Here is a 24,923-nt window from a genome sequence, read left to right on the forward strand (position 1 = left end):
CCTGCTAGTAGAAATGGGATTCCATTTATTAATAAGGTTGACATTGCATCGTCTGAGACATTTCAGAGTGTAGGAGTAGGAAGTTATTTAGTTAAAAATATAAAGCCAGATTTTTTTAGCTCACATTCCTAAAACCCATAGGAAACAATGTGATTGATACAGATGAGCAAATATCTCTTAAATTAAATAACTGATTATTTGCAAAAATGACAAGTTAGTGGGCAAAGCCATATTTGGAAGGTAGGTGGAAGAACAAGGAAGGGTTGACTGCCAAACCTTGAGCTCATGCGGGGAGAACAGCGGGATGGGAACATATGGAGCATGTTTTAAAACAAAATTTTGGACAGGAATGCAAGTGTGATAAACATGGTGGTCAGGAGAAGAATCACTGGAATGTACACTGCACAGTAAAGTCTACAGAGCCAGTGAGGAGGCTTCAGACAAATTTAAAGCCTAGACTAAAGGTCCCAGTTCACGGTTCTTTACCTTGTACCACATTTTTACTGTAAAAAAAAAAACAAAAAAAAAAACTGAACATGGACATAGGCAAGATAATAAGCAATAGTTAGGAAGCCAGAATCGTAGTACCAGGCATGGAAAGAAACTTAAGTACATTGTAAGCGTCTTCATTTAGACTTTGTGGTATTGATCCCCATATACTTAGCATTTGTTCAGTGCCTGGCAGTGAATAGATACTGGTTGAATGAATGAATGGACTGAGAATAGTGAATCATGGGCACACTTACTGAGTTCTAAGTGACAGGTTAAAGAAAGGAGAAAGGGATTGTCCGCTGACTGAATAGTAGTGGTGAGGGGTTGCGGGGCGAGTACCCAAAGCTAGAAGCAAGAGGGAATGAATGGGAAGAAACAGGTTCCACCGCTTAAAGAGCTCTTAAGAAAAGCACAAATGGGGGAGAGCGAAAAGGTTTGAAAATAAGAAACAGTTTGAATTTATACTGTACTCACTGCCTATAGGGGTGCATCTTGGCTGTGTGGGATAATGTCTGAGTGACACATAGTACGCCAGTTACCCAGTAATCTAAGAAATTACGTGTTCAAAGCTTTTGGCTCTCTGTGCCCGGGAAGTTATGATTCTAATGTTGTCCTGGCTGATTGGCCATTATCTCCACACAAATCAAAGTACATTTCCAATGCCACCCCTTATTTTGAAGCTTTGGCATCAACTTCTTTGTGTTAATTTTTAAGTTATCACAACTCTAATAGCAAAAATTTTTATATTATTCCAAACAGACAAGAAAAAAATTTCAATGTAAACATTTAAAACAATTTTGCAAATATTTAGGTATCCACACACACCAAATAATGCAGTTGTGCATTAAACAATAATGTGCATAAGAAAGGGTCAACCCACATAAGTGAATGGCTCTAATTGGAGTTTACTTCCAATAGTCACCTGCCAAAGATTCCATGAGTTGCCAAATTAGAAATATATTTGTCCCATTTGGTACCTCATGCATGCTTTTCTCAAATATAAAATGATTTCAACTTATGACTTTCTTTAAGCTTAACTTGTAGCAAAGTTCCTCAGAATCAGCCTACCCCCTAGTGAGGTAATTTGGTTACAGATCTTCATTAATGCTGGTTTAGTTCAGGAAATTGTTTCAGTCTTTGGATCTCTGCAATGCTAAACTATTACTTTTAACTTTATTTTGTAAAAATTACAATCTCATTATTTTCTAGTATTCTTGGCTTAACAAAATACAGCAGTGGGTGTGCCTTTTAGCAGTTGAACAGACCACTTTTTACATTCCTTAGAAATAAGATATGGTTCAGTATTTTAAATCATAGCAACAGTTGATAAGAAAAACAGCAAAAAGGTAATCATTTCCATATGGAAAGAAAAGGAAGAAACCACTGGTAGATTTGGCAGAAAGGGCAAAATGTTCCTATTTGTTTGCCATTTTACATTTGTTAATACATTGCATGTGATGTGTTTTATTGAACTACACCATTCCCCTCAAACTCAGTTGCAAATTTCCAAATGTGTTCTGTCCTTCTGAATGAAACCAACATCTGTATGTGTCAGTTTCATCTAGGACAATATTTACTTGGTGATAATTTTCTCAACATAGTGAAATTTTGGTGAAAGCTCTTACACCTTTTACTGAAAAGAATATAACCATCTTCCACACCAGCTAAATACCTGTAAGTAATTTTAAAGCACTGGTTGAATAAAATCAGTTTCTGCTCTGGCATTCTAAGATCTAAAAGAAAAACCCAATTTTCTGATGCCCAGAAAATTTAAGAACAGCAAACAAAGGAAACATTTGCTTATTTACTTTTGTATTTAAGCATGATATAACGTTTATTAACAAAGTCCTGACATTTATTTTTAAATAGCTGCTTAAAGTGGAAAAGCTTACCGTTTTAGAATAAAATATTCAAAAATAGATGTTCACCCTGTAGCTTTTGACAACAGCTCCCTCTTATGGTTCAAAACATTCACTTCAAAGATGAATATATTTAAATACGGAATTGCAATTTCTTAGCTTAAAATTGTGCTATGAAAGTTTAGCTCATACTTAGTGAATGCTTTTTGGAATAAAGAGGGAAGTTTCCTTTTCTGATAGTTCTAGAGTTCTAACATCTCAGCAAAGTATTCCCAGAGTTCTTTAAAGAAGTACCAATATTTTTTCTTACAAAGGAAAATTTCAAGTAGATGTTTTCATTGAAAACATGAAAGGTTTTTCTCCTTTTCTGTGGCTATAGTATGGAGAAGGAATCAGCATTTAACCTTGTTACATTAGCAGACAGGAATTTGAAAAACCTTACGGAGAAAGTAGTATTGCGAGTATTTTAGTCCAAAAATGACTTAAGGTAATTTTTCTCCTTTGTTCAAAATCCGAGGTTGCAGTAACTAGCAATAACCTGTTCTAACAATGTGAAACTGTCCAAAAAATCCTCTTCTTCAATTCCAAATTTTGTGTACTGATGAATGTAGGCTCTGATGAAAGAAACAGAAAATATGAAATAAAAATCTCAGGCAAACGAATAACTCAAAATCAAATAATAAATCGACCTTCCCTAGCTCATGAACACTTGCAGATGGCAGACTCTCTTAAAAGTCTTGCCTTTGCTTCAATGTTTACTCCAAAGGTTAGCAAACTCTCTAAGTTTGTGTCAAGCTCCCTGTCTATTTAGTGTCCAAGAGAGTGACAATAAGAAGCCCATAGGAGGGGAATTCCCTGGCGGTCCCACGGTTAGGACTTGGTGCTTTCACAGCCAGGGCCCGGGTTCAATCCCTGGTCAGGGAACTAAGATCCTGCAAGCCGCACGGCATGGCCAAAAGAAAAAGCAGCAGCACATAGGAAAAAGAAGCATGTTCAGATTTGGCTGTCTACCCAACACATATTCAGCACCCTACAGGAGATGACTGTGTTCAATATAAACTCTTCAGAAGTGCCTGAGAAGTTTTATCTAAGGCGTGAAACTGTAGAAACACATTGATCCAGTTCTAGGAATGAAGTGAAGCCTCCCAAGTGTTTTTCAGACAACACTTAATTTTCACTAATGCCAGGTGATCCTCTTAATACCTCCAGTCCCCCAAACAGAACAGTTCTCCTGTTCTGAAGCAGGAGAAGTCATGTTAAAAAGAATATCAAGGGCAGACATGAACTAAATTGATGAAATAATAGCTGCTACCATTTAATGAGAGTGGGATGAGAACTATACCAACAAAGGACACAGAGTTCACAGTCTTGAGGAGTAGGGGTTTATGGAATGGCCATGTGCAGGATGGGGGGCCCTTGGGAATCCTAGCTAATCAAAGTACAGGCTTACCCAATGATTTGAGAAATTCTGCTTTAACATTAAGTAATTGTGGCAGAGGTCAGGGAACCGGATGACACATTTCTTAGTAATCAAGCAGACATTTCTTAGTACCAAGTGGAGTTGAACTTGCAATATTTCTTACTGAGCAAGATCAGGATCTCTTCCATTCTCAAGGATCCTATTTTGGAAAACTATCTTACTGTCCTTGCCTTATAGTGAAATTTCTACTTTACTTTCATTTCATTTAGAAACTACTCATTTAGGGACTTCCCTGGTGGCGCAGAGGATGAGACTCGGTGCTCTCAAAGCAGGGGGCCTGGGTTCGATCCCTGGTCAGGGAACTAGATCCCACATGCATGCCGCAACTAAGAGTTCCCATGCCATAACTAAGGAGCCTGTGGGCTGCAACTAAGGAGCTGGTGAGCCACAACTAAGAAGCCCACATGCTGCAACTAAGAAGCCAGCAAGCTGCAACTAAAGGAGTCCTGGAGTGACAACTAAGACCTGGTGCAACCAAATAAATAAATATTTTTTAAAAAGAAACTACTCGTTTAGTCAACAACAACAATAATACTAGGGAACAATTATTGAGCATTTACTAGTCATGCACTGTACTAAGTGTTTTTTACATTATCATCTCATTTAATCCTCACCACATATATCCTCTCTTTTGGATCCATTGTACAGAAAAGGAAATGAAACCTGAAGTAATGTGCCCAAAGTTTCATACCTACAAAGTACTCACTCCATGCTATAGATTGAATGTTTGTGTTCCCCCAAAATTCATATGTTGAAATCCTAACTCCCAAGGTGATGATATTAGGAGGTAAGGCCTTTGGGATGTGATTAGGTCATGACAGTGGAGCCCTCATAAATGGGATTAGAGGCCCATGAAAGCTCCTTTGCCCCTCTGCCACTTGAGGACACAGCAAAAAGATACCACCTATGAACCAGGAAGTTGGTCTTCACTGGACATTGAATCTGCCAGTACCTTGATCTTGGACGTGCTAGCCTCGAGAAATGCGAGAAATTTCTTTGGTTTACAAGCTACCCAGTCTATGCTATATTTGTCATAGCAGCCCAAACAGACTAAGACACTCCACATCCTGCCTAGTATTTTAACATTATATTATCTGCTTAAGCTTAGGAAAGGTTTGTAGATTTATTTTTTACTTACTTTGAAGCAAACATATTCCATGCTTTGCCCACAATCATATCAAGTGGTTTTACTAAGAACTGGCTATTGCTGACCAACGCTGCAGACTTCTCATATTTGCTAAAGGCTCGCTGGGTTTTCCACACACTGAAAGCATGAACAGGCTCTAACCAGGAAGTATAGAGAGCTGGATCTTTAAATGCTCCTAGGGTAAAATAACAAGGCACTGTTTACATCATAAATCATCAGTTTTTGAAACAAATTAATAAACAGATATTTTTGTATCCAGTTCACCAGAAATCTTTTGATTTGCTCTTTGAAACTAGCTTTATATTGCTTTTGGATAAATGATCCATATTCATCATTAAAAAAAATTCACACCATTCAGAAAAGTATTTATTAAGAAGAAAATTTAAAAGTCAGCTCAATAGCTGAAATGCTACCACCCAGAGACAGACTATGAACAGTCTGCTGACCCTCTTTTGTACTATAATTTTACATACATGCCCTATGTAATATGCATTTTTCATTCACCAATATGTTGTAAACCTCTTTTCTGTGTTAGTAAATATCACTCATATTTTAAAAAGCTTCTATGAATATACCATAATTTCTTTAACACATTTCCTACTGTTGGGCATTTAGGTTGTTCCCACATTTCTGTTAGTGTGAAAGATGTTGCAATGAATATCTTTGCAAGAACACCTCTGTGTACCTGCATCATTTGCTGTGGGTAAATTTTTGGCGGTTAGATTACTTTATATATCCTTTTATTACCTTTCTCATTTTAAAATCTAAAATGAAGAATATGAAGAAAGGACACCATCTGATTGACTTGATCTCTTTTTAATTATGACTAGTTTTTTATTTAAGAGGTATTACAGGGATGAGATTGATTTTCTTTATATCACAGCTAGAAGCGGCCAATTGGATGCTGCTGGAATCATCAGACAAGGATAATATAATCCCAGAGAATTGCCATAGAAACACAAAGAAAGCTAAGAAGAGTACTGCTCTTTCAACCTCCTGAAAATGTTGTACCAATGCTTGTCACAGAGACCATTAGTTGTCCTGCAATACCTGTTCTCTCCTTCTTTAGTAACAAGCACCAAATTTTAACTGTACTCATAGCCACCCCTGCAGCTAGATGTGGCACATGATTCAGTCCCAGTCGAAGGGATATAAACACAAGTGTGGTGTGTGACCCTAGAGGACCAGGCCTGCCCTTCTTTGCTTATTCCTATGTGATTTGATGGCTGAAGTTCAAACAGATGCCCTGCACTAAGGACAAAGCCACAAGGTGAGGATGACAGGTCAGCCAGATTCAGGAAGAAAGAATTAAACTTGTCGTCTTGTTTACACCACATCTATTTTGGTATCCAGTCACACACTTACTGATACAATGGTTACATTTTGTTACTAAAATATGGAGTTATTATTTTCCTTTCTTTAAGAATAAATTCAGGGACTTCTTTTTTTCTTTCTCTTTTCTTTTTTTTTTTTTTACCATGCATACCATGTACATGTGCAAAATGTACATCTTAATTTTCACCTTAACTTTGCTTACCCAGCTCCGCACTATGTACATCTTTCCCACGAAGGATGACCAAGTTAGCAATGGAAGTGTTAAAATGAAACTCCTTGTTGAGAGACATTTTACCAAGTGTAGGAAGTCGTGATAAAGGAGGCCGTACCTGCCAATCAATACCTACCAAAAGAAAAAAAGAGCAAGAGATTTTACAAATCGCCTTGAACAAGAAGAGAAGGATGTATTATAGTATGTGTATTTTATATAAATTTCCATTTGATAAGTAAAAGTTGTGGCAGGGTGGGGTTCTTCCAAAAATTTAAACATTCTTATCTGGTTGACCTAAAGTGATTCAAACTACTCAGTCCTGAGAAAGGCATGAAATATTCTTCATCGAATATTAAAGGACGGTGGTAGGTGCAAAGGATGCAATTCTACAACGCAGTAAAAAGAAAGTAACTTCTGACACACGTTACAATGTGGATCAATATCAGAAGCCTGATGCTAAGTGAAGCAAGCCTGACTCAAAAGATTACATCCTGTTTGATTCCATTTACAGGACGTTCTGGAAAAGGCAAAACCATAGGAATAAAGTTCAGATCAATAGTTGCTAGGGGCTTGGAGTGGAGGAAAGAGGCTGTCTACAAAGGGGTGTGAGGGAACTTTTTGGAACATGGAAATACTCTGTCTCAATTGTGGTGGTGGTTACACCGTTTAAGTGTGTCAAAATTCATAGAACTATTCACCTATAAAGACTGAACTTCATTCTGTATGTCTCTATGAACAAATAAACAAAATACATATAAAAATGTTAAGGGATGTAGAAACACAAAGCAAAAATAGGATTGAAAATTGAGGGCTTCCCTGGTGGTGCAGTGGTTGAGAATCCGCCTGCCAATGCAGGGGAAAGAGGTTTGATCCCTGGTCCGGGAAGATCCCACATGCCGCGGAGCAACTAAGCCGGTGTGCCACAACTACTGAGCCTGTGCTCTAGAGCCCGCAAGCCACAACTACCAAGCCCACAAGCCACAACTACTGAAGCCCGTGAGCCACAACTACTGAGCCTGTGCTCTAGAGCCCGTGAGCCACAACTACTGAGACCACATGCCACAACTACTGAAGCCCGCATGCCTAGAGCCCACACACCGCAACAGAGTAGCCCCCGCTCGCTGCAACTAGAGAAAGCCTGCGCACAGCAACGAAGACCCAATGCAGCCAAAAATAAATAAATTTATTTTTAAAAAATATACATGATCAAAAACAAAAATAGAGGGGACTTCCCTGGTGGCACAGTGGTTAAGAATCTGCCTGCCACTGCAGGGGAAATGGGTTTGAACCCTGCTCTGGGAGGATCCCACATGCCGCAGAGCAACTAAGCCTGTGCACCACAACTACTGAAGCCCGTGCACCTAGAGGCCGTGCTCCACAACAAGAGAAGCCACTACAATGAGAAGCCGGCGCACCGCAACAAACAGTAGCCCCTGCTCGCCGCAGCTAGAGCGCACAGCAACAAAGACCGAATGCAGCCAAAAATAAATAAATAAAGTAAATAAATTTATTAAAACAAAAATAGGGACTTCCCTGGCGGTCCAGCGGTTAATACTCCACGCTTCCACTGCAGGGGGCACGTTTGATCCCTGGTCGGGGAACTAATATCCCACATGCTGCGCGGCACAGGCAAGCAAGCAAGAAATAAATAAATAAATAAATAAATAAATAAATCCCAGATGGGTTAAATTTTAAATATTAAATATAAAACTATGAAAATACTAGGAAATAATAAAGAATATTTTTATATCTTTGGGGTAGGTAAGGCTCAGAATCTATAAGGGAAGATTTACAGGTCTGCTCACATAAAAATGTAAAATTTCCATATAGTGAAAAATACCATACAAAAGACAAAAGTGATGGACAAAAATATTTACAATCCATGTAACAAAAAAGGGGTATAAATCTACAATATTATATTTCCTTCCATCCAAGTCACCATTGATTAGAAAAAAACAATTAAATTATTCACTTAGATTATTAAATTTTACACTTATTGAAGAGTTAGAGTAAATTAGGTTTATATTTTTAAAAATCATATATCACTCTTGAGCATATATAAAAATATATATGTAACAAAATAACTTGATTAAGGTTTTCCTAAAACTTTTTCACATTCAGTGACTTTATCACTCTTTGTTTCAGCATTAATGATGCCTATGTGTTTTCACATTATTGTGCTCTGTGCCTCCAGAAAGTAGGTGGTGCGGCATCCCTTAAGGGAATCCATGAAAACACTAAGTCACTGGCTCTTAAACTGGCTTTGCAACCATGTAAAGCGCATCTACCTTTGACTCCTGCTTAAAGAATGTTGCTAAACTTGTCTGTTTATTATGACGACTGCCTCTTCCCCACCTAGCAGAAAACTAAAGGTTTACTTTCTGGAGAGGATATGACTGAGAGACTCTAGTCTGGAGAACACCAGGCAGCGGTAAGGGCAGGAAACATACCAAACCAGGAAAACCATGGCCCCTCCCTCCTCTTCCCCCAGATCACTGGGGCTTTGTGTAAACCCTCTGAGCAGAATATCCAACACAACAGACAGGCAAATAGAATATCCAGAAGGACAAATGTACACTGGCTGGAGAGGGCAAAAAAAACGAGACTGAAGCAGGTCAGAAGGCTCTAGGGGAGATTTCTTAAAGAAGATGAAACTGACAGAATACCTGGATACAGGCAGACCTTGGAGATTTTGCGTGATTGGTTCCAACCACCGCAATAAAGTAAATTATCACAATAAAGTGAGTCACACAAATATTTTTGGCTTCTCAGTGCATATAAAAGTTATGTTTATGGGCTTCCCTGGTGGTGCAGTGGTTGAGAGTCCGCCTGCCGATGCAGGGGACACGGGTTCGTGCCCCGGTCCGGGAGGGTCCCACATGCCGCGGAACGGCTGGGCCCGTGAGCCATGGCCGCTGAGCCTGCGCGTGCGGAGCCTGTGCTCCGCAACGGGAGAGGCCACAGCAGTGAGAGGCCCGCGTACCGCAAAAAAAAAAGTTATGTTTACACTATACTGTAATCTATTAATTGTGCAATAGCATTATGTCTAAAAAGAAATGTACATACCTGAATTAAAAAATACTTTATGGCTAAAAAATGCTAACCATCATCTGAACTTTCAGCAATAGCAACTTTTGCAATAGTAACATCAAAGATCACCGATCACAGATCACCATAACAAATATAATAATAAGGAAAAAGTTTGAAATATTGCGAGATTACCAAAATGTGACACAGATACGTGAAGCGAGCAATAGCATTTACTTGCTATTGCTGTGAATAGCATTTACTTGGTCATGATAATGTAAAGCTGAATATCGATTTAACCCAGTGATGACACTTACTACCATATCAGAAGGATGAGCCTGTCTAGAGGGTGTTTTAGAGCTTAGGGGCCAGTGTTGGAAAAAAGCTAAATCCTAACCCTCCATGGTGGGAAGTAAATAGGTAATACCTAAATCATTGAAAAATCTGTAAATGGCAATAGATAAAAACAGTAGGGGCTTCCCTGGTGGCGCAGTGGTTGAGAGTCCGCCTGCCGATGCAGGGGACACGGGTTTGTGCCCCAGTCCGGCGTACTGCAAAAAAAAAAAAAAAACAGTAAAAGAAACAGCAAAAGAGTTTTGAAAAATGGTTACCTCTGGGAAGGAGACAATAGAAGAAGGTTATGGACTGAAAGTTTTAACAACCAGCTTCGTAGAATTACCTGACTCTTTAATCTACGTGCATATAATAAGTTAGGGCTCCTATATGGCAGGAAACTATGTAGCTACTAAAAAGAATAAGGCATGTCTAAATGAATGAATTGGAATGAAGGCTACAAAATACTATGTCAAAAGACAGTTGCAGAACAAAAAATACATATAATGTGATGCTAGTTTTATTTTTTAAAGTCTGTTTATATACACCCTTAGAACTTTGAATCTCTAGTCCTCACGTGAATAAATTGATCCAAACTAGAAAAAATAAATCAACTAATAAATAAATTTTAAAAATAAGGCGTTGTAAATAAAACTTAAAAATAAATAAGTAAAATCCTACACCTGTTCCACCATGGTCTGTTGGGGGCGGGGTGTACTTAAAGAGCTATACCCAGGAAATCTCACCTGAGGAAAGTAAAGCCACACCTGCACCTGCTTTTAGATGACAAGATTCTGGACTTTAGGCTGATGTGCTAATGGAATGTGCTAATAGGCTGATGTGCTAACTCTGGGGGGGCTTGGGAAGGGTTAATTACATTCTGCAAATGGTAGGACATGATTCATTAGGGGACAGAGGACAGAGGGTGGTAGCCAGCCTCTAAGATGAACTCCAATGATCCTTGCCACCCGGTATTCAGGCCCTTTTGTGGTCCCCTCCCCACGGGATAGGGCTGACCTTAACAACCAAAAGGATGGTGCAAAATGATGATATGTGACTTCCAAAACTAGGTCATAAGAGACATTGTAACTTCTGCCTTGCCGCCCCTTGGGCCACTCATTCCTCCTGTTGCTATAGGACATGTAGAAACAGATACACGGCTGATGATGATCTTAATGGGGTCAACCTTCATATAGAGCATTCTGATAACATATGAAGAGTTTTCAAACTATATCCTTCAACCTGGTTAGTGACATAAATATATTTATTCATATGTTCATATTTATATGAAAACATTTAAGTGTTCAAAACTCTTTAACTGTGAAAAAATGGTGACACTATAAACTCCTATATGGGAAAATGACTAAACAAACTGGTTTATCAACCTAAGAGGGCTCAGAGCACCACGTCTTACAGTACCCTGAGGAACACTGTGTTCCTTGATAATAGGTATTGCCAGAAAAACAGGTCCCATGGCCAAAAGGTTCAGGAAGCATTACTTAAGATGTGAACTTTCTACTTATCTCCAAACGTCAGGCACTACGATCTAAAATCTGTAAGGCAGTACAAGTAAATGTAGAGGAAATCCACTTTCATAGTATTGAAACCTAACTTACTGTAATTTGTGGTAAAATATATGCTCCCAAAATAGTACATAGTAGTGACTTCCAGTTAAATGCGACAGACTGAACATACCAGTTTACTCCCCAAATCTCACTAACAACACAGGGATTTTTTTAAAAGGCATAAACAAGAAAAAAATGGAAAGAAAATAATGGCAACAAAAATTTGGAAGCTGGAAAGCAAATGAACCAATGGTTACTGACTTAGCAACCAGGGAAATCTGAAATTTCTGCCCACAGTGGAGGTCCTGGAAGCAGGCCAGGCGCTTCTAAAGGAGGATTAGTTAAAAATCTGTATGAGAGGCAGTGAGAGCCCCAGACCCTTCCCCACTCCTGCACTAGGGGGAGTGCCCCACCCTCCATCCGAGAAGAAGGCTTCTGCTCAGGAAAGGCTAAACCGGTGAGGCTCTGAAAATACAGCAGTAAACAAAACAAAAATCTCTGCCCTCATAAAGTTTACATGGTACTGAGATAAATGAAAGATCCACACTGAGGAATTCCAGAATGCTAGAGACAAAGAGAAAATCCTAAAAGATACAAGAGAGAATAAAACAGGATTAGGAATCAGATTGAAGTGGGACTTCTCAGCAGTAACACTGGAAGCTGGAAGATATCGAGCAGTGCTTTCAAGACACTGAGTAAAAATGATTCCCAGCCTCGAATCCTATACCTGGCCAAGCAAATATAAAAGTAGGATAATGACATTTGCAGCCTTAAAATTTTTACCTTCCCTGTACTCTTTCTTAGGAAGCTCCTGGAGGGTACTATCCATATGAGGGAATTAACCCAGAAAGAGGAAGATTTGAAATCTAGGAAATGGGCTAGAATAAAGAAGGAGGCAGAGATGCCAGTGCTGGCTGCTTATCAAGCCTGGAGAGTAACCAGTGCAGATGGGAACAGGAGGGTGATGTCCTCCAGAAGGGATATCTCCAAGCAGATAATGGAAGTAATAAGATTACCTGATAGGTCTGAACATGCTGAGAAGGGTTTCATTTTTATGGAAAAGTTTAGGGGTAGATTTGTAATAGGTACAAAGAATACCGACCAAATAAATTTAACTATTAACTCTAGGAGGAAAAAATAAACTGTACATGGAATAAAATGTAATCTGTGTATACAGTACATGGCTCAATTATGAATAATATCTACATAGCAAAAATAACACAGACAATGAAAACTGATCTAACCCAAAAGTATGCTTTAACTAGATTAGGAGGAGGGAGGGAAAGATGTGTGGATGTGTATATAGGGGGTGTTAAGAAGATTCAGTTCTCAATTTCATGCTAGGAAGGCAACTGATAAAATCTAAACCTGGAAAATAAAACAAATAGCAGAATATGCAAGATATTTAGAAATATGGGGGGCAAATTCCAGAAGAAACATCTCAAAACACTGAAAGCAGTTTCCGCTGGGCTGCGGGGAAGTGTGGAATAGGCTGTTCTCTTCCTCATTATAAACTCATACTGGACAATTACTTGACTTTTTTTAAAAAATTGAGATGTAATTTACATACAACGCAATGGACAGATTTAAACAGACACTTAAGTGAGTTCTGACTACTTGATTTTTTTAAAAAAAACTATGTTCTTATATTACTTTGATAAAAATAAAATAAAATAAAAATAAATGTCACACTCATCTGAAATTTTTTTGAGAAATGAAACTGTGAAGTGATTAAGAAATCCTCCCAGGATGTTCTGGTGAGTTTTCTGCAGGAGCCTCCCTGGTCAGAAGAAGGCACCATTATTTCAACTGGATCAAGCCAGTTTATATTGAGAACTCCAGCAGAGGCATTTTTCCCAGCTTGTGGGCTGCATATTTTTAAAATACGCTTTACCTTCTTCCATTTTCGCATTAGAAATGAGCATCTGTCTCAAATGCTTGAGGAGGCCAGCCCAAGTAAATGTGCTGTATGCCAGTGAATTCTCAGACATTTGAGGAATGTTACGAACACCCAGCATCTTGAATTCTGGATGGGGAACTAAATTCTCCATTAAGTCTCCTGCAAAGAAAAAAAATCTGAACTAAATTTTTAAATTCCACGTTGTTTCCACTGACTCATACAGAACCATGATTTGATGGCTTGGGGGAACCAAATGTGTTTTCTCCTCCAAGGCCAAAATTGCTTAAATTTTAAAATGTAAATACAATTTCAGAGACGATGTCTATTAAAGACCACACATTTGCTTGATTTTGGCACCTATTTTAGCATGAGTGAAAAAAACACACTTTGCCAAAAGGAAACGAGAATTTCTTTTTAGCTAAGAAACTGGAAATGTGAGTGAAATATTTAGCTAAACCCCAGGAAAACAAAATAAGCATGAGACCTAATATGCTTTTATTGTCTGTCATTCAGTGTTCACTAAATAGTCCCTTAGAAATTTTCCTAGATCTCTTATTTATTTTATCTGGTTAAATAATAATCAGAACCTCTTAACATCAAACTTTACTGGGAAAGAAAACAGGATTAGTAACTCCTGAACACAGGAATACACCTATTTTTAGAACCTTGTATTTGTAATGAAACAGAATTAAGAAGAAAGGCTAATTTGTTTTTCATTCAGAGCTTATTTTATATGTTTTTAAAATATTTTTATCTTTTTAATATGTCATATATTTTATGTATTTTATATATTTTTATAGAAAATACCTAGAGGAGAAAGAAAAACCTTCTACCATAACATGAAATTTAAATTTTATGATAATGTTGGTGCAAACTCATATCCTACGTCCTAATGTTAAGGACAAATTTTGACACAAACATCTACAAAATGTTGCACAAATTGATCCTATGGCTAATGGAGTTTCCTCTAAACATAAGAATCCTTTTCTGTAAAATACCTAGAGCTGAATTCTATTGCATAGCATGCATAAACAAGCAGCAGTCAGCAAATAATTCCTGAGGACTAACGCACAAATTAATTGTTAAAATCTGCTTTCCCCCCCAGCTTTCTTGTTTACCCACTCTCATCTTAACCATTCTTGACTTTGTCAAACCCTGTTATGGACTGACAGTTTGTGTCCCTCAAAATTCATATATTGAAATCCTTACCACCAAGGTGATGGCATCAGGAGGAGGTGGGGCCTTTGGGAGATGCGGTCTCTATAAGAGAGACCCCAGAGAGGCCTCCCGTCCCTCGTGCCAGGTGAGAACACAGTGAGAAGATGGCCATCTGTGAACCTGGAAGCGGGCCCTCACCAGGCACTGAATCTACTAGTGCCCTGATCTTGGACTTGGAGCCTCCAGAACTGTGAGAAGTAAACTTGTGTTGTTTATAAGCTGGTCAGTCTATGGAATTCTTGTTATAGCATATTCCTACACAGCTTGCGGGCTCTTACTTCCCCAACCAGGGATCGAACCCGGGCCATGGCAGTGAAAGTGCCGAGTCCTAACCACTGGACCGCCAGGCAATTCCCTGGACCTAAGTTTTTAAAACTGAGCAATTGAAGGATCGAGGAGGAAACAGGCTTCCTCTGGGGGAAAGCTAAGAGATCTGTTTTAGACACATCATGTTTGGGACGACCATGAAATGTGTACACATAGATGTTGGGAAGGCTGCCGGATATAGAAATCTAGAGCTTAGGGAACTGGTCAGAGTTGGAGAGAAACTGGCCAGCTGGAGAATACAAATGGTGTCGAAAGCCATGGGACTGGGTCAGTCACCTTCGGAGAGGGTTCAAGACCAGCATTTAGAGCTTAGGAAAAGGAGGAGCCAAAGAAGGAGGAAAAAAACGGGAATAAAAGGAGTAGTCATTGAGATAAGGAGGGAAATCAGGAGAGGGGCTGTCACAAAAGACGAAGAGGAGACTCAGAAGACAAGGCATCGGCCATTCCAAATTCTACTGAGATAAAATAAGGACAGTGAACGGTCCAGTGAATTTGACAATGTGAACATGCTTGCGACCTATTAAGAAAAGCAGTTTTAGAAAAGTGATGGAAGAGAAACTAGATCAGAGTGGGTTGAAGAGTGAATAGATGGTGAAGAAATGAGGACAGGGAGAATGGAGGCCCCTTTGAGGACAGTTGTTCTAAAGAATGACAGATAAGTGGGGAAATCACGAGAGGTGATGTCAAGGGAGGGCTTCTTTGGTGTGAAAGATGCCAGAGAGCCGTTGTAATGGCAGTGACCCAGGAAAGAGGGTTAATGACATGTGAGGATGAGAGATGAGTGAGGAATTAAGTCCCTGAGAAGAGAGAGGGAATGGGACCCAGAACCCAAGCGAGAGGCTGGCCTTTGATAGAAGCAGGATACCTCTCCTACTGTGACACAAGGTGAAGGGCAAATGTGGACCCAGTGCCCTATAGTTTGTACGTGGTAGTGGGAGTCAAGAGAGCGCCCATGGAACTGATGGCTTGGATTTCCTGAGGGCAGTTCACCGAGTTCATCACAATCTCCCCAAGGAACAACTGGACCAGCCTGCAGACTCAACCTCCAACCAGCTCTCCACAGGCAATGGATTTTTCAAAAATAAAAGTGATTATGCCAACGACCTCCTTAAAATCCTTCAGTGGCTTTCCCCTGCTCTGAGATTAATGAGGAGGCCTTTAAATGGCTTACAAGGACCTGCAAGGTCGGCCCCTGCTCACCGCTCTAGCCTCAGGTTTCAATCATCCCCCACACCATTCTCTGTGCTCCAGTGACACTGGATTTCTCTCTTCCGAAAGGGCCACGCTTCCTTCTGCCATAGGGTCTTTGCACATGCTATTCCCCCAACATGCTACTCCCTTCTCCCTCCGTTTGCTTAGTCAACTCCAAGTCTTCATCCAGCTTTTTGCTCAAGTGTTACTTCCTCAGGGCAGCCTTCTTTTGCCTTGTCAGCCTAGGTCTGGTTCCTTCGTGACCCATTCTCTTGGATCTGTACTCCTTTCCTTCAGAGAATTTAACTCAGTTTTTAATTATATGTTCTTAGTGTAATTATTTGTTTAATGTGAACACAATGTCTGCATTGGTTCCCCACTGGATCCCCAACATGTAGCATAGTGCCTGGCACATAGCAGGAAGCTAATAAATACTGGTTGAATGAACAGATGTGCAATATGGTAAGTACTGTGGAATGCAGAGAAATTAACAAGACACATGTCCCCAAGGAAGCTGCAAATTAGTAGGGACTATAAAACATGCATCCTCTAAGGAAACACATGGTGCAGCTTCTGGGAAGGGGCCAGAGGGAGACTTACTTTTGATTGCATATTCTTTTGTACTCCTTGAATAAATGTGCGTGTATTACTTTTAAAGATAAGCAAACACACTTAAAGAAATAATAAAGGCAAAAAACATTAAGTGACATAAAAGAGATACAGAATGCCACAGGAGTTCAGAGAAAAAGGGTTACTTTAGGTAAAGGTCTCAGTAGGAATGCTTTATGGAAAAATTATCACTTGAATTGGACCCTACAGGAAGAGTAAGGTTTCAGTAGAGGTGAGGAAGGGAAGGAGGAAGTGATTTCTTAGAAGAAGGAACACTGAGCAAAGGGACCAAGGCAGGGAAGTACCAGATTGAAGAAAAAAGTGGAGACAGGATGAAAAGTAGGTGGGGAATCTATACAGAGGCGGCAGAAGGTGATGAAAACGGAAAGTTAGGATTCAGGGCATAAGGAATTATGACAAATCTGGCAGGTAATGCATGAGCCATAGAATGAGGGTTAAGTAAAGTACAGGATTAGATCTGTGCACTGGGGAGGCTCATTTGGGGCCAGTGTGCAAGATGGATTGACTGCAGGGGGAAGAAGCAGGCAACAGGAAGGAAAGCAGTAATAGGACCACCTTAAGCCAGGAATGTCCACGTAGATGTGAGCTTTGGTTTTCATGAAAAAAAAAGGAGAGAGAGGGAGAGGGAGAGGAGAATAAAGAGAACTTTGTATTCAGGGGGAGTATGCAATATTAGTTGAGAGATACTGACCAAGTGAACCAATATCAGAGAGAAGGAAGTAGGGAAGAATGCAGACAGCTGGCAGAGATGGCACCAACAGGTCTGAGCATACTGATGAGATACGAGGACAGTGGGAGAAATCCAGGTGACAGGAATTGAGGAAGAGGGGGCTGGGGAGGGAAGACAGGGAAAAAAATGATGAATCCACTCAGAACATGCTAAATCTAAAGAAACAGATGGCAACTAAGAAAACTGGGGTAGGCAACTATTTGGGAAAGAGAGTAGGACTGGGGGTATAGATTACGAAGTCCTTTGCATCTAGATGATTTGAATTGATAAAGCACCACTTGACAAATAACCTGAAAAAAGAATCACTTCTTTACGGAGTGATGAAAATGATGGTTGTGCAACTTTGTGAACATGCTAGAAAACACTGAATTGTACACTTTAGCTGGGTGAGTTGTATGGTATGTGAATTATATCTCAAACTTATTTTTAAAGAACAAAAAAAAGGGGATTTCCCTGGCGGTCCAGTGGTTAAGACTTTGCCCTCCAATGCAGGGGGTGTGGGTTTGATTCCTGGTTGGGGAGCTAAGATCCCAGATGCCTCGCAGACGAAAAGCAAAACATAAAACAGAAGCAATATTAAAACAAATTCAATAAGCTGCTCTTTGGGAAGGTTTTCGAAATGAGGGAGACCTGAGTATATCTTTAGGCAGAGGGGAAGAGCCATAGGAGAACAACTTTCAGGCTTTCAGAACATCAGACTTCTCTACAAATAACACACAGGAGGACAAATACCTAGTGGATTTCTTCTGTAGTGAAATGAGCCTTCCCCAGAGTAAGTAGGCTGGAACACACTTCCCAGCTGATGTGCGAGGACTTGATTTATATCACGGAAGGAGATCTGCTTGATATTCATCAGTTTCGCACAGATCTTATGAACAGCATCATTCTCATGAACAAGGAGGGCATCTGAAGATCGGTACAAGTGAGAAAGTGTCAAAATGGAATTGTAGTTCTGAACAATAACCTGGAGGAAAAAAAGGTCAAAGATAAGAAAGGCAGGAGAGAACAGTGGTTAAGAGGGTAGACTCTAAGGGCATCCTGCCTAGGTTCAAATCCTGGCTCTTTCACTTTCTAGCTGTAAGATCTTTGACAAGTTATTTAATCTCTCTATGCCTCAGTTTCCTCGTTTGTAAAATGGGGATAATAATTATACCAGCCTCCTAGAGTTGTAAGGATTAATGATAGAATGCAAGTAAAGCACTTAAGAACAGTGCCCTTATTGAGTAAGGGCTCAATAAATGATGACTATTACTATCACACTTTCTTCCTACATCATTTCCTATACTGACTTATTTCACCTCTGTTTAATTATTTCTCCTACTAGGGTGATCAATAGGAAATTGGCCTATACAGAAATTTCCTTTCAATGGAAAGAAATGAAAATTCTTTGAAGGTTGGCAATGGCACGATGAGGCCAAGGTCCCTGCTTTACATGCTGTAGCCAGAGGGACTGAACCAGGAATAGGTTCCTGAGAGAAGATGCACAATTCCAAAGATGTCTTCTTTGGAATTTTTATGAATAAGGACACCTCATTTGTTTGGCAAAGTTAAATGAATTGTACATGAAAGGATACCATATTGTATAATCATTCCTTACACAGTAACTTAACATTTCCAAAGAAAGGGTGAGATCAATCTTTTACCTACATTTAACTGCAAAGAATACAAAACATAAATTTTTCAATTGACATGTTCATACCTCACCAGTTCCATAAGGCCATATAATCTGATTCATTTTCAAAGGGCTTGAGTACTGATCTTGTAAGTTCTGTGTAACGAAGGCTCCTAGCCCTGATCCTGTGCCTCCGGCCATACTCATTATGATGAAAAAACCATTCAAAGAATCACATTTCTCCACTTCCTTCTGGATCAGGTTCATTATAGAGTCTTCATGCCTAGGTCCATGAACAGAGTATCTATGCAATGCAAAAGAAACAAACATCTTTCAATTTAACCAGAGATGGAATGCAGAGAAAGATATAGGATAGCGAAGGCTTTTTAAACCTATGGAAGTGAACTAACTCTTAAGAAAGGTACAGGTACCTGATTGACGAAATTGAAGATACACAAGTTAAATATTTTTAACAGGTGAATAGGACTGCTAGGAGAGTAAGTTTACTGAGAGCAGAAAATTCTCTTTTATAGTCCATTCCTTGAGGCTGGAGACTTCAATTACGAGGTAGTTCTGCAAGTTTACGGTACAACATAATATTCAGTATTCCTAACAATACTCCTAAAGCAGTGGTTCAAACTTTGCTGCACATTAGAATCACCTAGGGAAGCTCTGAAAAATCCCACATTCAGACTTCATCCCAAACCAATTAAACCAGAATTTCTGGAAGTGAGCCCTAGGCATTGGAATTTTCCAAAGAACACTAGGCAATACTACTGCCTTGGCATATTTCCTATTAACTGGAATACCTGCCAGACAAAGATATTGTATTGACAATAAGTTAGCTGGCAGAACAACAGTGAAGAAGTGGAAAACGTTGCTGCAAGAGATCCTTGGTTTCATCATTACGTGAACCTGAAGCATAGACATACACGAGACAGAACGAGCGTCTTCTGGGTGAAGTCACACTCTACATTTTAAAACAGCAATTTCAAAGTTATGTGTTTGGTATATCAACTGTGCAGTTGTAACTATACTATTAATCAACTATGCAGCTGTATCTAAACTGAAAATCATGAGGAATTATTCTTACCCATATGCCCAGTTGTTTCCAGAACCTTGTTTTTGACAGAAGCATGAATGCTGGCCATATTTCCATCGGCCAGAATGGGCAGCCTTTGACAGTGTTTGATTGATAACTTTAGGTTCCATGTCAACAAGTACAGCACGAGCAATTGGAACTAGAGAGGGGAAAAAAAAATCAAAAGAAAAATATTGCACATGGCTTATTTGGGTTAACTCAGAGCATAAACTTCTAGGTCCAAAAAAAAAAAAAATCAAAGACTGAGGATAGGAAGAACTTTCCTTATGCTTAGAAATTCAGGTGGGCAGCAGCAGGTATATGCAGATGTGTCATAATGCCTAGCATTGTGCTAGGCAGGTTGAATAAATGTGGGCTCAAATGATGACTGGGTCAAGTCTACAAACATCTGTTGAGTGCTTACAATGTGCTATGTACTGTGCTGGGAACACAGAGACAAAGACAACATCAATCCAGCCCTAGGAGGACCAGTGGGAGAGATAAAACACATCAACACTTAATCACAGTATGATGTGATATGACCCACAGCAAATCCACACTAACAGAGTAGTATTTTTATTCAGAGGTATAAAAACACCAAGGGCACAAAAAGCATCTCAGGATTATTGAAGCAGAAGATGGAGAAAGAGGGGGTGTAAGAAGTGATGGGTGGGGAGAGAAAGCAGGCAGGGCTCAGATCTTGGAAGTCCTTGTATGCAATGCTAAAAACCTTGAAATTTACTTTTTAGGCAATGAGAAACCACTGAACATGTTCAAGCAGGGGAGGAAAGATGTCTTTTTTAATACAGTAGTGTGGAGGATAGATGTGATAAACACAAGAGACCAGGCAGGGAGACTCAGGAGGATTGTCTTGAAACAGTCCAGGTGAGAAAGGACAAGAGCCAGAACTAAGGCAATGACAGTGAAGATGGAAAAGGGAGAAGAGCTTCAAGGGATGAGCAGGAGGTAAACTACGCAGATCTTGATGTTTGATGGTATGTGGGCAGTCAGAGCTAAGGTTTTTTGTTTTTTGGGGGTTTTTTTGCGGTACGTGGGCCTCTCCCTGCTGTGGCCTCTCCCGTTGCGGAGCACAGGCTCCAGACGCGCAGGCCCAGCGGCCATGGCTCACGGGCCCAGCCGCTCCGCGGCACGTGGGATCCTCCCGGACCGGGGCACGAACCCGCGTCCCCTGCATCGGCAGGCGGACTCCCAACCACTGCGCCACCAGGGAAGCCCCAGAGCTAAGTTTTAAAGGAAAAATAATGAATGCCCTCGGGTATGGAGATGTTGAGTCTGAGGGACACATGAGAGACGCAGGTGATGTTCACTAATCAGTCTGCAGCTTGGAAGAGATGCTAGGCTAGAGGTTTTGAGAGTCACTAGTATAAAAGATGTAGCAAAATTTGAGAGTCACTGAAATTGCCCAGAGAGAACTATACAAGTGAGGACAGAAGAGAGGCTGAGATGCAGCCACTGGAGAAGAAAAGTTCAGAGCCTAAGCAGAAGGAATTTCAAGGAGGGAGTTTTATAGTTAATGTTATCAAATCTGGTAGAGAAGTTAAGTGAATTAAGAAAAGAAAAACAGTTACTGGCTCTAGGAATTAGGAGATCATTGGGAATTTTTCATAGAACAGCTTCAGCGGTATTGTAGAGCTGAAGTAGGATTACAGTTGGTTTAAGAGGGTTCTCCTTTGAGAATCTTCGATGAGAAGGCAAAGAGATGAGGAAGGAAAAAAGCTATAGTCAAGAGCTAAGTTTTGTTTGTTTGTTTGGTTTTAGATTGGCATGATCTGAGCATGCTCACGTGCTGAGGAGAAGATGTCACTGGAGAGGCAAACGTTAACACAGAAACAAAGGGCTGAGAGCAAAATCATTCCGTAGTAAGATGGAAGGGGATGGGGTTCAGACACCACGTGGAGGGCCTGGCCTTGAAGAGGCTGGTTATGTCAGAGTAAAGGAGAGGTCTGTGGACCACACATACCTCCATTTTCCTCCTCACTGAAGAATCTTTCTTTGCAAGATGCTTGATATGCCTCATTCTCCCTTTTAGAGCAGAGTCCCTGGGGACAGTGTGAGTCACTAAATAAAGCATCAAACACTTCAAAACCAATCTGATTACCACATTGACCAAGCTGCACTGTTACTATTGACATGCTGAGACACAAACCAGGCTTACTCCCTCAAAACAGTGAGCAACCTGTAATAGAAAAAATAGAGTCTTTGAGAGCCACTACATAACCAATAAAGAACAAATAAAATGCCATATATGTGAATATACATCACTAAAAATATAATTTGTAAGTACTATATATGTCTATGGTGTTATAGACACAATAGCTATGTTGTCTAAGGAGCCAATCATTTAAGAAAGTTGGTTTCGGGATTCAGGATTACTGTACCCAAAACCATTCATACACAGCTCAATAGTTTCCAAAATCTCATTTGTAATCGCTATTTTCCTAAGCATGCATTTAAAACAAACAAAGCAAAACAAATTCTGGTTAAAGGAATTCATAGTGTACAGTTCACACCACAGACAGAGGACACCACAGACAGGGACAGAGCGAATGCAGAAGTAAGCTCAACAGTAGCACATTTAATTAACATTAATTTTCTCTCTTCAAAATAATGACTTTCTCCACCAATCGCCTTTCTGTTCTGGTAACTACAGTAACACAAGAAAGTCTTTGTATTTAGCTCAGATAGGACAGCAAGGAAGACGAAGCTTGGGGAAAAAAAGACCAGATGAAATATTAGAGGAAGTATCCACTACTTTTAACACTGAAAAGAGACAATTTTTGGTAACGACCTCACACCGGGTCTATGCAGCACTGGAAAGAGCTGTGGCTTGTAAGCCAGACTCTGTACTTAACAATTATCAAACAACCTTGCAAAAACAGGTATCGTTATTTTCATTTTACAGAGAAGGACACTGAGGCTCTGAAACGTTATGCGACTTTCGCAAGACCACTGCACTAGTAAATAGCAAAGCCAAGTTCTCCCTTTCTATACCGCCCCAGGAGTTCCCCATTAACCCCACTCACTGACAGCCTCAGGATCAGCCGTTTCTGTCCGGTTCAAACCTCAGAGTGGCAACCTTCTCATTATGCGCATGCTCACTTTCAATACCAAAAACATTACAGAGAACGAATGCGCATGTTCCACAGACGACGAGATTTGTTGTGGGTTTTTTTTTTCCTATTCCGAAAGGTTAATTACGCATGTTCAATTTCAATTTATCAACTTCAGGTATGGTACGCATGCTCACTGTCCATCAGACGCTTTAGCTGAGAATGCGCATGATCTGGCTTCCGAGCGAGGCTTCGGCTGGGCTTCTGCGCATGTTTCTGCCAGTACCTGGCTCCCAGCGATAGTTCTACGCATGTTCATTGCCCACGGTTCGGCTTCACAGAGTCCTGTACGCATGCTCCAGCGCTGAACTTGAGGAGCCAGTCTAGGGCCTAGGCGCAGACGCACTGAGCCCAAGCAGCCGGTGATGGCGGCAGCTGCGGTGGTGGCTGCGGCGGGGCCGGGCCCATGAGGCGACGACGGAGGCGGGACGGCTTTTACCCAGCGCCGGACTTCCGAGACAGGGAAGCTGAGGACATGGCAGGAGTGTTTGACATAGACCTGGACCAGCCAGAGGACGCGGGCTCTGAGGATGAGCTGGAGGAGGGGGTGAGGCCCGGGGTCCCGGGGGGCCCGAGGTGACAGGGCCGGGGCGGCGGCCCGCGCTCTGGAAGCGCTGCGCGTCCGAGAGCGCGGAGACCCAGGGGGGCGCGAGCAGTCTGCAGGAGGAGCCGAGGCGCTGCACGGCCAGAAGCGGGGGGGCGGGCGGTGCGGACCTGGCCGTAGGTGCGAGGCTGCTGCGGCGCTTGCAGGTGCGGCTTGTGCCCTTATAGCCCCAGACCGGTGCAGCCGGGAGCAGTCTGTTTGTGGAGGGAACGAGGAAGGGCGCGTGGTCGATTCCTGGAGCTACTGGACTTGAGTGTGCGGGGCGCGAGTGTTGGGGGGAGGGGACTGCGCTTGCTGGGTGGCCCGTAAGTGCAGGTGAAGTGTGGAAGGGTTCCCCTAAGTGTTCCATCTTCAGACCTCCCACAACCACTTCTCTCGGCCTGTCGCTTCTCTCCTAGGAAGCGCTCAGCTGTTAGAAGTGACAGCTGAAAACTTCTGTCGGGAGTAGCGCTGCCGCTGCTGTTACAGCCACCAGGAGTTTTATTTCGGGAGCAAGGGGGCTCTGCCGCATCTTCCAGGGTTTGTTTGTTTGCTTTTTTTTTTTTTAAACCCCCTTCCGTGTGACTTTTTTTTTAAAGCATTTATATAACGACACACGGCATTTGTAACTTACTTTTACCCCAGTTGACGATGTCTACATTTTTTCAAAATACTTGATGTAATTTAGGGGTGGAAAAAAACCAGCGTTGACAGCTGTGATTTGGCTTGCCAAAAATAAATTGGTTGCACTGAGACTTGTGAATGGTGGTGTGAGGGCTTTTCTTTCTGTAATTTAGGGTGTTAAATTTAGAATTGTTTTTCCTAATGCATAGCTTGGTTTTACCTTTGCTGCCTTAGTAGTTTGTTATTCTTTATTCAAGATTCTTTTCTCAAGATAAATTTATTGAAAAATCACAGATTGTACCTGACGTTCAGAAATGGTGTTGTCATGCTAAATCACTGATTCTGGGTAAATGACCATCAATGATAACCTCACGGTAATTTAGATTCTAAATTCCATTGCTAGATGAGTACGTGGGTTAATGACTGATGTCAGATGTTTGTTCTAAC

At 40.8% G+C, this 24,923-nt stretch overlaps 2 protein-coding genes across 8 annotated transcripts in view; one reads left to right on the plus strand and one right to left on the minus strand.

Annotated features, from left to right (window-relative positions):
• Positions 1-2,775: 2,775 nt before the first annotated feature.
• On the minus strand, positions 2,776-23,427 carry TUBD1 (tubulin delta 1). Of its 4 annotated transcripts, XM_007449081.1 has the most exons (9): positions 23,187-23,427; positions 22,120-22,236; positions 20,151-20,298; positions 19,145-19,361; positions 18,178-18,409; positions 13,344-13,508; positions 6,516-6,656; positions 4,970-5,153; positions 2,776-2,965 (listed from the first exon to the last, which is right to left on the minus strand). In XM_007449081.1, exons 3-9 carry the CDS (start codon positions 20,267-20,269, stop codon positions 2,857-2,859), a joined length of 1,167 nt encoding a protein of 388 aa, XP_007449143.1. In that variant the 5' UTR covers positions 20,270-20,298; positions 22,120-22,236; positions 23,187-23,427; the 3' UTR covers positions 2,776-2,856. The 4 variants fall into 4 exon arrangements, with proteins under 4 accessions (XP_007449143.1, XP_007449141.1, XP_007449142.1 ...); XM_007449079.1 differs by lacking the exon at positions 23,187-23,427 and having other exon boundaries at positions 22,120-22,291; XM_007449080.1 differs by lacking the exons at positions 13,344-13,508; positions 23,187-23,427 and having other exon boundaries at positions 22,120-22,291.
• A 109-nt stretch (positions 23,428-23,536) lies between these two features.
• Positions 23,537-24,923, plus strand: part of RPS6KB1 (ribosomal protein S6 kinase B1) — a 39,346-nt gene continuing 37,959 nt past the window's right edge. For 3 of the 4 annotated variants that reach the window (XM_007449083.1, XM_007449086.1, XM_007449084.1), the window contains exon 1: positions 23,537-23,816. In XM_007449083.1, the coding sequence (XP_007449145.1) occupies positions 23,676-23,816 (141 nt within the window). In that variant the 5' untranslated portion in view covers positions 23,537-23,675. Of the gene's footprint in view, positions 23,817-24,271; positions 24,393-24,923 lie in introns of all 4 variants that reach the window. The other variant, XM_007449085.1, reaches the window with a different exon arrangement.

The sequence above is a fragment of the Lipotes vexillifer genome, unplaced genomic scaffold (assembly GCF_000442215.2).
Source record: "Lipotes vexillifer unplaced genomic scaffold, Lipotes_vexillifer_v1.1 scaffold433, whole genome shotgun sequence".
Taxonomy (NCBI): Eukaryota; Metazoa; Chordata; class Mammalia; order Artiodactyla; family Lipotidae; genus Lipotes; species Lipotes vexillifer.